General features: G+C 38.4%; 2 protein-coding genes across 5 annotated transcripts in view; both read right to left on the bottom strand.

Moving 5' to 3' along the window:
- Positions 1-12: 12 nt before the first annotated feature.
- On the bottom strand, positions 13-5816 carry ARMH2 (armadillo like helical domain containing 2). The gene is made up of 2 exons (XM_019668184.1): positions 4985-5816; positions 13-3067 (listed from the first exon to the last, which is right to left on the bottom strand). Exons 1-2 carry the CDS (start codon positions 5322-5324, stop codon positions 2640-2642), a joined length of 768 nt encoding a protein of 255 aa, XP_019523729.1. The 5' UTR covers positions 5325-5816; the 3' UTR covers positions 13-2639.
- A 22-nt stretch (positions 5817-5838) lies between these two features.
- Positions 5839-16889, bottom strand: part of RIPOR2 (RHO family interacting cell polarization regulator 2) — a 206525-nt gene continuing 195474 nt past the window's right edge. For all 4 annotated transcript variants that reach the window (XM_019668177.1, XM_019668176.1, XM_019668178.1 and 1 more), the window contains 4 exons: positions 16614-16816; positions 13174-13257; positions 9661-9751; positions 5839-7277 (listed from right to left, as the gene is read on the bottom strand). In XM_019668177.1, coding sequence (XP_019523722.1) covers positions 7177-7277; positions 9661-9751; positions 13174-13257; positions 16614-16816 — 479 coding nt within the window. In that variant the 3' untranslated portion in view covers positions 5839-7176. The remainder of the gene's footprint in view (positions 7278-9660; positions 9752-13173; positions 13258-16613; positions 16817-16889) is intronic.

Raw genomic sequence — 16889 nt, 5'->3', positions numbered from 1 at the left:
AAACAAGGAGAAATGAATTTATCCTTCTTTAGACTGAAATAGTTGAGTTTTTACTCCCAAATCTGGTTGTACCTCAAGCTCATTGTGGGCACTTAATTTCCAGACCCCCATGACCAGGTACTCTTCCTGAGTAGTTTTAGTAATGGAGTGTGAGAATCTAGTTTCAAAAACTTCCAAGTGAATTGATTAGCCACATCAAAGCTCAACTGGCTGGTATGGTCAGATTCTTCTTGGAAGCTTAAAATGGTGAGTGATGGTGATAGTTCTCTAGGAAGCAAAGTGGGGGGCAGGTAAAAGTTCAGTTAAAAGAGTTTCAGGAATAACTGAGGGTTCTGAAACTTTCTGTTCACACATGTCATATTTGGTATACTACAAAGTGTGTGTGTGTGTGTGTGTGTGTGTGTGTGTGTGTGTGTGTGTGACTAAGAAGTAAGAGAAGGGCGAAATTAATTAGGGGTTTCCCATATGTACTGTTCTGAAGGAAGAAGAAGGCCAAAGGGAAATTGCAAACTAGACAGCATTGGGATTGAATATGTTCTGTGAGAAGCATACAAGAACCTTTGTATAAATTGACACTAAAAACCAAAATATTAAAGGATTACGTTAGGCAAGTTACTTGTCCTTATAGCTTTTTCTTATTTCTAATATTGACATAAAGTCTACCTCTGTTATTGTGAGGATTAAAACCTTTACTACAGTGCCTGAACTAAATGCTTAAAAGAAGCTATTGTTAATCTATAGCAACATTGTTCAATAAAACTTTCTGAGATGTTGGAAATATATGTGCTGTACAGTATGATAACCAGTTAGCTGTACATGGCTGTTGAGCATTGAAATGTGAATGAGGAACTGAAATTTTAGTTTATATTTAAGTAGCCACATGAGGTTAGTGGCTACTGTATTACACAGTGCAGCTCTAGATATTGGCCACTAGCCTAAAGATAGAATTAAAGAAGAGCTAAATTTTATATATATATTTTTTCACTATAATAAAAATTTTTTTTTAAAGAATCTGGGTTGGGGGAGAGGGAAATCAGCTGAGAGGCTGTTAAAATGAGAAGAGCCAAGTAGAATAGGATAACTTGGCAAATAGTATTTCTGGAAAATGACAAAAATGGATGACAGGATTTGTGTGGTAGAGAGCAAAAAAGGGGAGGAATTGAAGAGAATTTTAAAATTTAAGAGTTAAAACTAATCTTCTAGAAGAAAATATAGGAAAAAAATCTTAGTGACCTTGGATTTGGCAAAGATTTATCAAACAGGACACAAACAGCATGAGGTATATTAGTAAATTGGGCTTCATGAAAGTCAAAAACTTTTTTTTGAAAGACTAATGAAGAGACAAGGCACAGGCTGGGAGAAAATATTTGCAAAACATTCAACAAAGGATTTGTATCTGTAAAGAGTTCTTACAACTCAGTAATTAGACAACCTTATTTTTTAAATTGGGGAAAGGTTTGGACACTTCACCAAAGAATATATACAGCAAATAAGCACATGAAAAGATGTCAACATCAGCAGTCATTAGGAAAGTTCAAATTAAACCTACAGTGAGATACTGTTTACCTTTTGGAATGGCTAAAGTTTGAAAAACAAAAACGTGAGCATACCTGGTGTCAAGGATATGAAGCAGTGGGTACTCCTGCAGTGCTGGTGGTAGTGTCAAATACTATAGATGCTATGGAAATGTTTGGCAATTTCTTAAAAGTTAACATACATTCCATATGACCCAGTCATTCCACTCCTAGGTACTTAAGAAATGAAAGCATATGTCCACGTGAAGACTAGTCCGCAATTTTCAGTTTTATTTGTAATAGCCAAAATGTTCATCAGCAAGTGAACGAATCAATGAATTGTGGCATATCCATACATTGGAATACTGCTCAGCAATAAAAAAGTAACAATTGGTGTACACAACCTGGGTAAGTCTCAATGATGTTGAGTGAGAAACCAGGTAAGAGTACCTACCATATGCTTCTGTTTTAAGTAAAACTTCAAACTGTAGTTTGAGAAAACAGTAGATGCCTAGGGATCTTGTGGGTGGTTTTGGGGATGGATTTTAAGAGGAAACTTGGGGTGATGGATGTTAAGTTTCTATCACCTGGGAACTAACTAGCTGATGAAGAATTTGGAAAAATTTAGATGAGTGTGATTTTCAATTAGATATCACATGTCAACAAATGTTGGACTGATTTGCAATAGATGATACCATGTTCTGGTAGTCAGAAAACCACCTCACCCCCAAAACATGGCAGCTGGAAGACCGTCATTGAAATAGGGCTGAAAGGATACAAGTGGGGCACCAGTCAGTGTCTACTACAACAGGTTGGATTAGGATTTGGCATTTTGGGGTGTGTTGGCTTAATGTCATCTAATAACTCCAAATGTACCATTGCTCCTCATAGTTCTATAAGTAATATATATTCCCATGAATTCCCATTTTATAAACTTAATTTTCATGAGGTAATTTTAAACAGCAGTGCTTTTCATAAGTTTGGTTATTGCGTTAACTGGAAATTTATATGGAAGTTTTCAACTACCTAAAAGAAAACACTGAAGAATAATATATTGACTTTTATTATTTATTTCCATTTTCCAGTGGTGCGGACAGCTGTGTCATGGAACTGGATTTAGAGAAGTTAATTCCTGTGAAAACCAATTAGGAAATATAGTACCTCGGCAAAATTCTCAGGCCATCCAGACCAATTCTCACTAGCCAACATCTGCAGATGGCATTTTAGAGTGCTGCAGTCTTTAAGCTCCTGCATGCAAGACAAGTTATTGCATGCCATGACAGAGAGGACGTAGCAAGTCCAAAACTTAACCAGGAGGTTGTTGTTGATTTCACTTTTGATGGTAGACTCAAGTCTGTTGTCAAAAATACCAGTGAGAATGGGAATAAACTGCAGATGTTTGGCTCTTTTCTGGTTGACAGGGTTCAAGTAACACCAACATGCTACACTCTGGAGCAGCAGGATTTTAATTTTTGGTGCCATATTGTGATTTTGCAGCAAGTGAGCTACTTCTTTCATGTACTTAGCTGCAAATTTCCCAGCAGTTGGTCCTCCTGTAAAACAAGCATTTGCATTTTCAGAAGTTTTTGGTAGATTTAGTAAGCTAGTGACATGTGCTCATGTGTGTTCATATTCTTGTTGCTATTATACTGACACTTTGGATACTTGGAGTTTTCCTCTTTTTCCCCACCTTGTGTGCTGCTGTGAGGATGAGAAAATGTGTGTTGCTAATTAACGAGTAATATGAAAAGCACTGGAATATCCTTGCCTGCCAGTTTCTTTTAATCAAGCATCCAGGAGTCCATATTTCCAGGTCAAATAAAACTGGCTGTGTTCACCTAGCAAATCTCCCTCATCTCATTCCTGATTCTTCATCTTCAGTATTTGAAAAAAAAAAAAAAACCAGAGCATTAGAGCAAACAAAGAAGTCCAAAAAGCTGAGCTGCAAGCTGGGTCTAGCATAAGAGAGGTTTTACATGAGTCCATTGCTCTGCTGCTCTCATCCTCGCCCATTCTTACACATTTCTAAGCCCAACTCTTGCAGATCTGGAACCAATATGATCTTACAAGGTTTTCCTTGTTTTGGTTACTGACCAACCTGGCCCTGGACTCGACTTTCTTTTTTAAAAATTTTTATTGGGTAACTTTTCCAAGATCCATTAGCTCCAAGTCAAGTCGTTGTCCTTCAATCTAGTTGTGGAGAACGCAGCCCACCATCCCATGTGGGAATCCAACTGGCAACCTTGTTGCTCAGAGCACGCACTCGAACCAACTGAGCCATCCGGCTGCCCTGGACTCTACTTTCATCATATAACTGTACCCCAGAACTTCCTAGTTCAAATCTCAAACTCCAAGAAGTCATTGGATGAAGACTACTTAGATGGTGTGGAATAGCTGGCATAATTGGCCAGATTCTAGCCATTGGAGTTTTGAACTGGCTTGGATTTCTCTTAACTTGCACTAGCACTGTGCAAAATTACTGTGATCCCAAGAATGTTCTAGTCAACAAGCCCTTTTCTTTGCTTCCCACCAGTACAGATAAGCCTAAATAACACAAAGTTAAAGGGTTCTGATCCTTTTATAATTAGCTAGCTCTTCCCCCAAATGGGGAATAAAGCTATGTAAGGAGCTGAGCCTGCCTGGTGTGGTGGGTGTCATTTACCCCTCCTTCACATGGGAGTTCTGTTTCCTGCCTTCTCTCCACCTATGCCAGTGGCTCTCAACCATTCTGGCACCTTGGTCCTTGAAAACAGTAAATGTTTTCTCTCATGGATACCATTCTTTGAAAGATTTAGTCTATCAAACTAGATCTAAGTAACTCATTTTCCCATTAAAAAAAAAATATGACACAGCTACCAGTCAGAGCTTCTAATTAGTTAGATGTGTTGTTAAGGACTATAAAATTTTATTACATATCCTGAAATTAGGGGGAAAAAATGGAGTGAGTTTGGACTTGACAATCTTGAGAGTGGTGTGTGTTTAGATGGTTTACCACTTAATTTCTAGCCAAGTATACATTAATTGTTGCTTTTCACAGATGCACCTATTGGCTTTCCTGGCAGGTGTTTTAGAAGCATTAAGTTCTTAGTGATTTTTCTAAGCTTTTTTCTCTGTAATGCATTTTTACAAGTTAAAAAATCATGTTGGAATCATATCACTAGGTTGGAATTATATCAACTTAGTGTAGATTCTTTGATTTTTTTTAATTATGAGAACTTTGATAGTCAATTCCAGTATATACTATATTAATAAAAGTGGAATAACAATTAGTAATTTATTTGACAGACACGTTCTTTTAAAACAGATCCTTGAGAAAATAATTGGTAATACCTTTGTTGGTACAAAGACTAATAATTTAGGCAAAGGAAATGTTATTGAAATTTTAAGACTAGAGCTATGAAAATCACTAAGTGGTATAACAAGCAAAAGGATTTTGAAACACCTATTTTAGCACAGCTGGTTAAATCTACCTGTGAAGGACAACAGTCCGATTCTATAGGCGGCTTCAGCCCTCTTGTCAATGGCTAGAGATTTGTTCTTCAACATATGGCCAAGTACCACAATTTTTTCTTGATGAAAAATACTCTCAGCTGGAGGGATATGTTCTTCCTCTTTCTTAAGGAAAAGGCCCTTAACATCGACACTCCAGAATCTCTGGAGGCACTGATACAGCCCCACGAAATACTGATAAATCTGAGTCCAAAATTGCACACAACAAACACGGGTGTTGGCCATTGTGTAAAAAAGGCCAATGCTGCTACAGTTACACCACTTGGCAGTAACAGAACAGTCAAGAACTCTGGAATGCATCACTTAGCAACACAATAGAATGGAATACACAAATTAGGAAGCACTGTGTGCTGGAGATTTGGGCCAGGAACACATGCAAATGTGCTTTTTACAAGGAGCGCAGTCTCCTTTTCCTCCAATTAGCTTTACAGAAAATCAGAGAAGTAAATATTATTCTCATTTATAGATGAAGGAATTTCAAGATAAGAATTAATTCAAGTTAAGAATGAGGTGTAGTGTGTTGTGTCTATACCAACTCAGAGGCATGTGAAAAAAATAAAGCAGACTGTAGATGAGACTAATAATTCAAAAATAATTTTTATTTTAACTTACATGATTGAAACAGTGATGAATACAAATACCACAATACTAAAAGCACCCCCTTCAACCAAAAAATAAAATGCAGAAGTGAATACAAAAGATAATGGAGTTATTCATGCAATATTCAAAAAATAAAAAACAAACCAAACAAAAAACTGTAACTTTTGTGATTTGACTTTCTATAAAAAGAAACATTTCAACCAACTATAGACTGTACAATGTACTTTTAAAATGAAGGATATATGCATATATATAATATTTATAAATATACAAATATATATACACATTATAACTTCACAGTTAGAAGGACTATTTGCCAGGAAGCCTGGCAAACAACTTTGACTTTAAAATGAGTTGTTTTTAAAGGTCTTGCTAAAATGTAAATATTTAAAATGACATCTAAATGGTATTTTATACAAACAATCCAGAATACAGTTATTATTCCACAGTTTAAGTTACACTCACACATACTATTTTGATATCTTGGCATATCTCACCTCGTATACTCTTAAGAAGAAGAAAGGTTATTTAATAGGAGCTACTGAAGTGGGTCTTGTATTTTATTTAATGGGTTTGCTACCTTCATTTGAACAATTAATTGGAGATGTTTAACTATTTGGCCAAGGGATCCTTGCAGTTGGGAGTGACTTCTCTGGGGTAGTAACCACCCCTCAGGGCAGTCAGTCTTCTTAATCTTACGGTAACCTTTACAGAAGCAAGGACCACTTTTAATGTCCCTCTGCTTCCACTTCATTAGGATTTGTCCAACTTCATGTTCTTCTACCTCAAAGAGCATCCCAGCTTTCTGAATCCTTGGCTCTTGGTTTTGATTAGTCTTAGCAGCAAAATACCTCTATTGTAAAAGTATAAAGGCTGTTTAAAAAAAAAAAAAGCTCAAGCTTTGTGTCTTTTTTTTTTAATAAGTATGGGTATAATCTCATCAAGTAGTTCATAATCATCTACCTGTCTTTTTACCATAATGGAAACATGCTTTTGGAATTTTTAGGATGGAGAAAAGAAATAAATAGTGGAGGCTTGAAAAATGAAATTAAAAAAACATTAAACTCTTACAATGTCATTTTACCAGGTTCTGCAGGCAAACTTTTATTTGAAAAAATTTTTTGTGCTTTTCACTTAAGATAAAATTAGGTAACTAAGGGGGCCACTGAACCCTGAGAGCACGACAGAAAAACTGCAAGGTATTTATCAAAGTATCACAGTACCGTTTCAAGCTAATAGAACTTCCAAAAAAGTACAAAGATGACTATTTAAAAATTCCATACATATTAGATATGACAGACTCTTTCACTAGGTATTGTCTGACGCAATTAACGATGTAATCTAAATTACACACAGACCTATTGTACTGGCCAAAGGAAAAGTACATGGGTACTGTGAAACTGGACTGGGAATTCTTTCTATAACATGTTAGATTTCCAGACAACCTCAACAGAACTCTTCAAGTTTTAAACACATTCCAGCTAAATCTCAGCACCCTCTTGATTAAAAGGGCAATTTGTTAAGACAGCTGTTAGGCAGAGCTAACGGGTGATTAAAAGGCTGTGGCCACTTCAGTTCCATGACGACCTCCAACTTTCATACAGTCTCGAGGAAATTTGTCCAATTGTTCATATGCCAGCCGCCCATCTTCTCCTGGATATACAACAGGAGAAATGAATACCAATTTGAACTTAACTTTTTAATTCACCACTCAGGATAATAAATTAATACCAGTTGCTTAGGTATGGACTGCCATTTTTTGCTAATACTAGGTTTAGGTAAGGAAAGTCATTTTCTGTTACTCTTAATTATATTGTTTCTAGGTAATGTTTTGAAAAACCAAGGACTTTTGAGCTAATGCCAGAGACAAAGAATGCCAGGGTGTGAAACAAAATAGAACCTGTGAGCATGTGATAATGATTTCACATAATAGATTTATTCCTGAGAAAATATATGGATTGTATTTTAAGTGCATTAGGGATTTCAATATGCCTGCTCCTTGACTTCAGTGCATTGAACTTTTATGTAACTTTTACTTCTATACATTATATGAGTATTTTGGTAATACAAATGATCTTTCATGAAAGTCAAATTTAGGCTTTCAGACTTTCCCCGAAAAATTACTCTTTGCCATGTAAACATGTGGTGGTGATGTCTACCACCAACAGCTAGTTCAGTTTTGTCCGTAGTACCATCTTGAACAGCCAACATGTATTTGCAAATTATTTGAATATTTTGTTCCATTTTTCTTATTTAAAAAAATTATTAGAAAATGGGGAAAAAAAGAAGTACAGAAAACTAGTGGTAAGAAGCAGGCTTTATACATTTAATGCAAGTGAGACAAAGATGGAAATAGTTGTGCTCAATTGGAAGCTTATTGTGAAAAGTAAAAAGATTCATGAAATGCTGGAGATATATTGATATTAGTGGGTTTTAAAAAACGAGTGTAGTCATGGATTTTATAACCTATTGTAGTCTCTGGAAACAGAAGCCTTCCAATAAACCAAAAATCTGAGGGAATCACTTAGGAGGCTTTTAAAAGTCCCAATACCGAGGTACCCTCACACCAACAAAAGCAGAATCTTTGGAAGTGGACCAGGCCTGGGTATATTTTAAAGCACCCCTGGTGATTCAGCCATGAATTGGGGATGTGACAGGACATGGTGGCTGGGTGCGGGTAGCCATGCATATAAAGAGCTAAGGTGAGGCAGGTTTGTGACCACTCCTGGAGATGCTGCTGTCTGTGCAGCTGAAGTGACTTGGGCACATTCAACAGGCGTCAGCTTCCTTTGGTTACACTGGAAATAGACGGATAGTTGGCTGTGCTTTACAAACGTCTGGCTAGCCTTCATTGTTATTTCAGAAAACGAAAGAATAAAAGAAGCTCAAACTAATAATACCCTGGGCACATTTTTAGAGAATTAAATAATTTCTATGCTGAATACAGCCATAAGGAATAACTGTTTTATCCTTTAAACAAACATGCTGGCTAAGATTTCTGTGCCTGGAATGTTCTATGCAATAGCAGAAAGAAGCCTTATTAAACCAGTAACTGTAAGAAAGAACAACTAGCAATGAATGTGATTTTTCATGGTGATTATAAATGCCAGGAGATCTTCCCTTATGTTGTTAAACTACTAGAGTCAAAGTAAAGTGGCTTTTTTCCAACCAGTATTATTGACTGAATTTTAGTTGAGGACTTGTAGAAGTCTAGTTTTTACACTTTACGAGTATGTTGTAGTAGTAAAATTATTTATAACTATTTATATTTTTATGCAGAGTTTAAAAAGCCTCTCTACCTCCCAACTCCCCCAAATAATGAAAGTATGACACCTGCTAAACATGAACCTTTAGAAAGTGGAGGAGAAGGTTTGTTTATTTATTTATTTTTTTTTAGCTGAGCCATCCTGCCACCTGTTGGCAGCTCAGCAGCTGCTCAGCTCGGGCTGGGACTCGAACTGCTGTTGCTCAGAGCTCAAACTCTTGAGCGAGCTCTTAACCAACTGAGCCTCTCGGCTGGCCCACAAGGGGGAAGGTTTATATAGATATTCCAGAATAAAATAAATACTTCAGTTCTTTTCTTTGGTGTCATGGCTCAGGTGGGATGGCCAGCAGGGTAATCAGAGGTTAACACCCGAGATTTAGGGTGAGTGGTGACACCTGGGGGATTGCTGTCTCCTGTCAGCCAACTGTCCTCCAGGTGGTGCCAACCCCAACCTGGTCATCCAACCTGGACTCCTGATTAGGGTTTGACTTCTTTGTTCTTGAGTCCAAATAGTACACAGATTGATGAACAATCTAGAAAGGCTTCACAGAGCAGCCTTCACCCTCAGCATCTGGATAGAACAGGAGCTGGAATGAGACTAGAATGAGCAGCTCTGTGTGTGTATGGCTCTGTGTGTGTGTGTGTGTGTGTGTGTGTGTGTGTGTGTACCCACAGATAGCCATAGGGGGAAGACTGCTAAAACAGTACACATGAAACTTCTAACAGTTCCCTTTGAGAGTCAAAAGTAAACATCATTAAAAAAAAACTCACCAAGAGACAAGAGAGTTTCTGAGGCCACATTTCTGATTTCTTCAGCATCGGACTGACACAGGGTTACCAGCATTTTAATGCTTTCAGTAGCCTATAGGGAGAAAACAGTTAAAATCGTGTTCTGACATTTATGTCTGAGGTTACATGAGACGGCATTTCAGAGCTGGTGGGGACTTTAAAACCATCTTACCCAGGGTTCCCAAACCTAGCTGAGTGTCAGGAGCTCTTGTAAAAGCACAGGTTCCTGGGTACCACTCCAAGATGTACTGTATTAGAATTTCCTGGGATGGAGCCCAGGATTTGTACTTGGAGGAGCTCTGATGATCAGCTAAATCCCTCATTGCAGAGGTCTCCATGCCTAGAGAAAGGGAGTGACTAGCCTGCTTTTTCAAAGTAGAGTCCACTTCTCGTCATTTTTCCCACTGTATCTCACTGCTTCCAAAGCAGCTCTACTTTAAGAATTCCTAAGCTTATATGCCAAACTAGAAGAGGAGAAGAAAGGTCAACGATGGGCATTCTCCTATTTGTTTATTCCACATTGATTGAGCACTCTATGAACCAAGCAGTTCACAAGGTGTGGGGGATTCAGCAACAGAGTAGAAATGGTCCTGGCCCTCAGGAGTTTACAGTCTAGGAGAGAGGCAGATTGTTAAACAAATAAAGTAAGTACTACAATGTACTATAGGCTGAGTTGGGGTATGAGTGCAGAACACTGAGAAACATAATCTGGTCTGCTCAGGGAAATCTTCATGGAGGAAGTAATATCTTAGAGGAGTTAGCCATGTTTGGGCATGTGCTGGTGGTGCTGGTGGTGGTGGTGGTGGTGGTGTGTGTGTAGCATTAATTATGAACACAAAATGGACTCTTAATAATTTTGATAGCTATGTCAGTCACAAAATAACAGTCATGCCAGTGTATCCCGTGAAAGGCATACCCAGTGAACGCCCTAACCAGATAACTCCAGACGCAGCGTGAAGTGTGACCATCTGGACTGCTTTATTGGACTGCTGATGAGCTTTACTGTACTGCACCCAGTCTTGAGCATAAAATCAGAGCTCTATGACAGCTCATCACTCAGGCCTTAACTGATGAGCTGACAGCCTCACCTCATCCCAGGCAGAGCTTGGAGCCTCACCTCCTGACTGTCTAACCAGCCCCGCCTGATGCCCGACACTATGCATCCCAGTTCCGCAGGGACTCTCGCTGAACACCGGACTCTCTCTCATCCTTTCGTAAGACTCTGTTTACCTTGCCTAACCCTGTTGTTTGCAAACCTGTGTGAAAGACCCTCTTGTATGAAACTGCTCTACCTCGACTATTGGAGGCTATTCTCTGGCTGGAGTCTTGGTGAATGCCCATGGGAAATTGAGTCAGTAGGACTAGATCCATGGCTTTATTCTAATAAAGTCTGACATTGTGGAAAGACACAAATGTGTGTGAGACTGCTACGTTGATAGCCACATCCTGTTCGCAGTAGTGTGTTTGGAGGTGGGGAGAAGGAAACAAATTCTAGGCAAGGGGAATAGCTTGTGACAGGGACCAAATTAAGGAGGGCCTGGTAAGCCACATGAATGGTTTGGGACTTATTCTAAGATCATGGAAAGCCGTGTAAGAGGTTTAAGCAGGATTTCTATTCTATTATGAGCATTCTAGTTGCAGTGAAGAAGATGGACTTCAAAGGAGTTCGGACTTGAAGAAGGCAGAGAGATTGGTAGAAAGGAAGCTCAAATCCAGGTGAACAGAGTGGGGACAAAGAGTGGACAGATTCGGGCTGTCTGGGTTATGCGATCCACTAAGATACAGAAGACGAGCTGGGGGTGAGATGGGTGGAGTTTGGGGTGACTTCCTAGTGGGGATATCCAACAGCCAGCTGGATAATAGGATAGGGAGACCTGGACAGGAAATGTTAGGAGTTACTAGCATATAGATGGTTACCCAGGGAGAACATGTGGAGGGGGAAGAGAGCCTGGTAGAGCATCTGTAACACCCCCACTATTTAGAGCAGGTCAAAGAAGTAACTGCCTGCTATAAAACCAAATGTTCTTGCTGAGATTTTGAGGAGTTGATAATGGGTGACAAATTATAGTTTTCTTTTGTGGAAGAAAGCTAGGCCTATGAAGCAGTAGTGGCAGTGCTGGGTGCCAGAACGTGGTGAATTGGAGTGTGGATGCTGGGTTATTTTAACCCAATGAGACAGATGGGACCTTAACGTTGGAGGGCCACTTGATTTTGAGGACTTCGATCTCTCAAGGTTGTTTTCAGTTTGATAATAGAAAAGGAAAATGTGAGGTGTCTGCTTGCTATCATTCATTTTAAAAAAGTTATTTTCCCTGACAAGTTAACTAGTGTTGATTGGTTTGGGTAGAGTAGATGAAAACCTGAGTCTGCACTGGTTTTCACACCATGCTGCACAGAACCCTACTGTGAGCTGGGGGGCTGGGGATGGTTTAAAAAGAGGTCTTTTATTCAGCCCAAATGAGCCTATCCTCTTGGAGAAAGGGAAAATGGGGAGGAATCGGTGCTCCCAGACTTGGGATATACTAGAGTTTAAAACTATAGTTTTTACTGAAACCTGTACAGCATTCAATCCACAAAACAGATACAGATCACTGCATCCTCATGTCTTGATTTACACTAATTCTGTATCACAGCCATCATCACTAAGCTGTGACTGTATGTCAGGAGAGCACCCAAATAAATAGCCATCACTGTGGGCTCTTTTGGTCATAGGAAGGTAAAATTTGACCAAGTAACAAAAGGCAAAATTTCCCAGAGCTGTTTTTCTTCACAGGTCACATTAACTTTTTCTTTTGAGGTGTTAATCCCTGCCTTCACTTCCAGACAGACCTCCAGGATCCTGCCCCTTGTCCCAAGCACCCATCCAAGATTTTAGCAAGCTCTAAGATGTGGTCTTCTCATTCTTTTCTCAAGAGTAGCCTTATTTTTTGCGATTAGGGTAGGTTAAACATTAAATCTTGACTACTGAAAGGTAAACTCGTTAATGTTGGGAATTTTCAGTGTTTTCTTTTTTCATTTACATTTTAGTTCTCTCACGAACACCTGACAGTTAAGATTGTAAGCTGCTTAATAAAAACAGTTCATGGGGAAGAATCTGGAAATTTATCGGCACATTGAATTTTAGAACTTCTTTGCAAATTTCATGTGTCCCTGCTATTTTTTAATCACAGTGAAAATTGGTGAAATCATCATGTCATCTCTCTTTTGAGATAAGATATGCTTTTCTAGTACTGACCCGGAGGCAAACTAATTCCTGGGGGTTATTGAAAAACTGTAATTGTTTTCTGAAACAGTTTGACTTGAACAAAACAAAAGTCAAAAGTCACATTTAGTTTCTGGGAAAAGAAAAAAAAGGACCCCAAACTCATATACAGTGCAAAGGAGATGAGAAATGCTGTTAAAACGGGCACTTCTACATGTGGAAGGATACTGTTACTGCTCTTGGCTTAGTCTTGCTCAAAGCTGAACTGGAGGGGCTCTGTGGCTGGGCATTACCTCCAGGCTTTTCAGGGCCAGGCACGCTGCCTTCTGGAGCTGGAGGTCTGTCCTTGTTAGTGCTTCACAATAATAGAGCAAGGCCTGGAAGAGAAGGAAGGACACCATGAGGACATTTTGATTTGTTTGTGGTTTTAGAGGTATATATCATTTTTATTATCAGAGATGAACTACACATAAAATATTTTGCCCTACCTTCAGGGCAAAAAACAAAACCATTAAAATTCATGTTCATGGGGAGGGGGATTGTCACTTCGAGGGGTAAAAAGTATAACTATTGCACTGTGTTGTAGAGCTGAAACTAATTCTAAAAAAATGTGTATTTCATAATAAAAAAAATTAATGTTCATTAAAAGAGCTGTCTCTTTATTCAGTACATGGATCCTTTATATGCTACTAGGTCACGGACTCTGGGAAATATGAAGTTGGAAGATGCAAAGTTATGAGTCCAGCTTTCAAGAGACTCTAGGGTCTAGTAGAAATGCTAAGACTGTTTAGAAGGAACTGAAGAGAAGAAACATATTAGTTCCATAAGAAAGCTACAAGATGCTAAGTCAATCACATAGAAGAGAGTCACTCAACCTGGAGGTCTAAAACCAATTGATGGAAGCTATGCAAAAGTCCAAGTGAAATGGGACATTTATTTTTATGATATTCATAATAGCCAAAAAGTGGAAACAACCCAAATGTCCATCAATTGATGAATAAAGAAAATGTGGTCTGTTCCTACAATGGAATATTATTCAGCATAAAAAGGAATGTACTGACATGCTACAACATGGATGACCCTTGAAAACATCATGCTGGGTGAAAGACATAAAGGCCACATATTATGCGATTCCAATTATATGAAACGTCCAGAATAGGCAAATTCATTGAGACAGAGGACAGATTAGTGGTGGCCAGGAACTGTAGGGGGGGCAATGGGAGTGACTGCTAATGGGTATAGGATTTCTTTTCAGGGTGATGAAAATGTCCTGAAATTAGATAGTGGTGATAGTTTTAATATACTAAAAACCTGAGTTACATACTTTAAAGGGTGAATATTATGGCATGTGAATTATATCTCCTCTCTTTTCAGTGGGGGTGTGGGTAGCTGGCCTCCACAACAACCTTTTGAGTTAATTCCACTAAAAGAGCAGAACTTTATAAGAAAGAACAATATGAAGTTCATGCTTTTAGACCAAAATGGCATTAGAATTGACTATCTTTTCATGAGTACACAAACGTCCCACTGTACCCTAGCTTAGATAATGCCTTAGGAAACTTAAAGTCTTTTCAGAGTTCAACATTTGACCTTTCCACGGACAAGAAGGGGCCAGGTTTAATTTTTTGAAGGTCGATGTGAGTTAGTTTTTAGAATGACTTTCAAACTGTAAGGTGCTCCCAGAGGATCAACCCCCCTCCTTGGACTGGGCCCCAGTGTGCATAAATTTCAGATGCCTGTTACTCCTGGTGGCAGTTGAATTTTCTTTTTTTACAATGGCCATTTTATTTTATTTTTTAAATTAGTTTCAGGTATACAAAACAATGTAATAGTTAGACATTTACGCCCCTCACAAAGTGATAACTCCCCTCCTCCAATCTACTACCCCTCTGACATCGTATATAGCTGTTACAATTCCATTGACTCTATTCCCTATGCTGTACTCCACATCCTGTGATTATATATATATATATATTAAGTTATAGTTGACATTCAGTATTATTCAGCTTCAGCTTCAGGTATACACACTGTAGTGGTGAGGCATCTACACTGTCCATGAAGTGGTCTCCCTAATAAGACGTGTCCATCTGACACCCTACAAAATCTTTACAACATTGTTGATTATATTCCCCAAACTGTCTTTAATATCCCTGTGGAAATATTGTAGTTACCAATTTGTGCTTTCTAATCCCCTCACCTTCTCCCTCATCCTCACCCCCTTCCCATCTAGCAACCCTCAGTTTTTTCTCTATATTTCTGAGACAGTTTCTGATTAGTTTGCTTATTTATTCTGTTCTTTAGATTCCACATATAAGTGAGATCATATGGTATTTGTCCTTCTCTGTTTGACTTATTTCACTTAGCATAATGTTCTCTAGGTCTATCCATATCGTTGCAAATGGTAAGATTTCATTCTTCTTTATGGCTGAGTAATACTCCATTGTATAAATGTACTCCAGTTTCTTAATCCAGTCATCTACTGATGGACATTTTGGTTGTTTCCATGTCTTGGCTATTGTGAATAGCGCTGCAATAAATATAGGTGTGCATATATTTTTTCAAATTAGCGTTTTGGATTTCTCTGGGTAGAGTGGAATTGCTGGGTCATAAGGTAGTCTCATTTCCAGTTTTTTGAGATACCTCCATACTGTTTTCCATAATGGCTGCACCAATCTGCAATCCCACCAACAGTGCACGAGGGTTCCCTTTCCTCCATATCTTCGCCAGCACTTGTTTGTTGATTTATTGATGATAGCCATTCTGACTGGAGTGAGGTGGTATCTCACTGTGGTTTTTGTTTGCGTTTCTCTAATGATTAGTGAGGTTGCGCATTTTTTCATGTCTGTTGGCCATCAGTATGTCCTCTTTAGAAAAATGTGTCTTCATGTCCTCTGCCCATTTTTTAATTGGGTTGTTTGTTTTTTTTGGTGTTGAGCTGAATGAGTTTTTAAAATAAATTTTGGATATTAGCCCCTTATCAGATGTATCACTGACAAATATCTTCATTCAATAGGATGCCCTTTTGTTTTATTGATGGTTTCCTTTGCTGCGAAAACAACTTTTAGTTTGATGTAATCCCATATGTTTATTTTTGGTGACAGTTGAATTAAGCCAAGGAAGAAATAAATTATCTTTTCCCTAATGATGAGAGTGGTGGCTTTAAAATGAAAAATATTTTAACTCTTTGACGCAATAGTCTGATGACTTGATCCCAAACTACTCATAAAATATGTGTGTGTGAATACACACACGTATGTTCACCATAACATTTTTCAGAGTTGGAAACTACACAAATGTCCATGACTATGGAATAAGAAAATAAATTATGGAATATGCATACTCTCAAAGGCCAATACTCCATCAAATAGAATGAAGTAGATCAATATGCTCTGACATGGAAAATAGCCATGGTATATTACATTTAAAAAATCAGTTACACAACACAACAGTATAATCTCATTTACGAAAAATAATTACATATGTTACCAAGTAGGTATATAGAAAAAATCTGCAGAAATATACACTAAGTTATTAATAATTTTCTCTGGGGGCTGGACTTACATGTACTTAAGTATTACAGCATATTTTTGTAGTTCCAATTGTTTTACAGAGTATACATTACTAATAAACGGAAGTGAATTGTTTTTATAAAATAAAAATGGCAAAATATTAATAGTAAATGACAGGAAATTAAGCACTCTTTGGGCTTGATGGCCATGATTTTGTGTCCTACCTTTTCCCTGAAATGCTCGTTTCTGGCAGCTGCTGCCAGGTGGAGCCTCACAGCCTCTGTGACTCTATTGTTGTCCCCAGTTAAGAGCAGAGCCAGGGTCCTGAGTACCTCCTGCTGGGCCAGCAGGCTGCTGTGTGCAAGGCTGCTCATGACCTGGAGCAGTTTTTCATCTCTTAGTGATTGCAGAGTCTGCACTATGGAAACTAGAGTGAGAAGAAAAAAGCATTCATCTTCTGACAGAAAAGTAATGAGCTCGTTAAAAATGTAAATGAGACT

Source organism: Hipposideros armiger, unplaced genomic scaffold (genome assembly GCF_001890085.2).
Source record: "Hipposideros armiger isolate ML-2016 unplaced genomic scaffold, ASM189008v1 scaffold_519, whole genome shotgun sequence".
Taxonomy (NCBI): domain Eukaryota; kingdom Metazoa; phylum Chordata; class Mammalia; order Chiroptera; family Hipposideridae; genus Hipposideros; species Hipposideros armiger.
The sequence above is the reverse complement of the archived record's forward strand: the minus strand, read 5'-3'. Positions and strand labels throughout refer to the sequence as shown.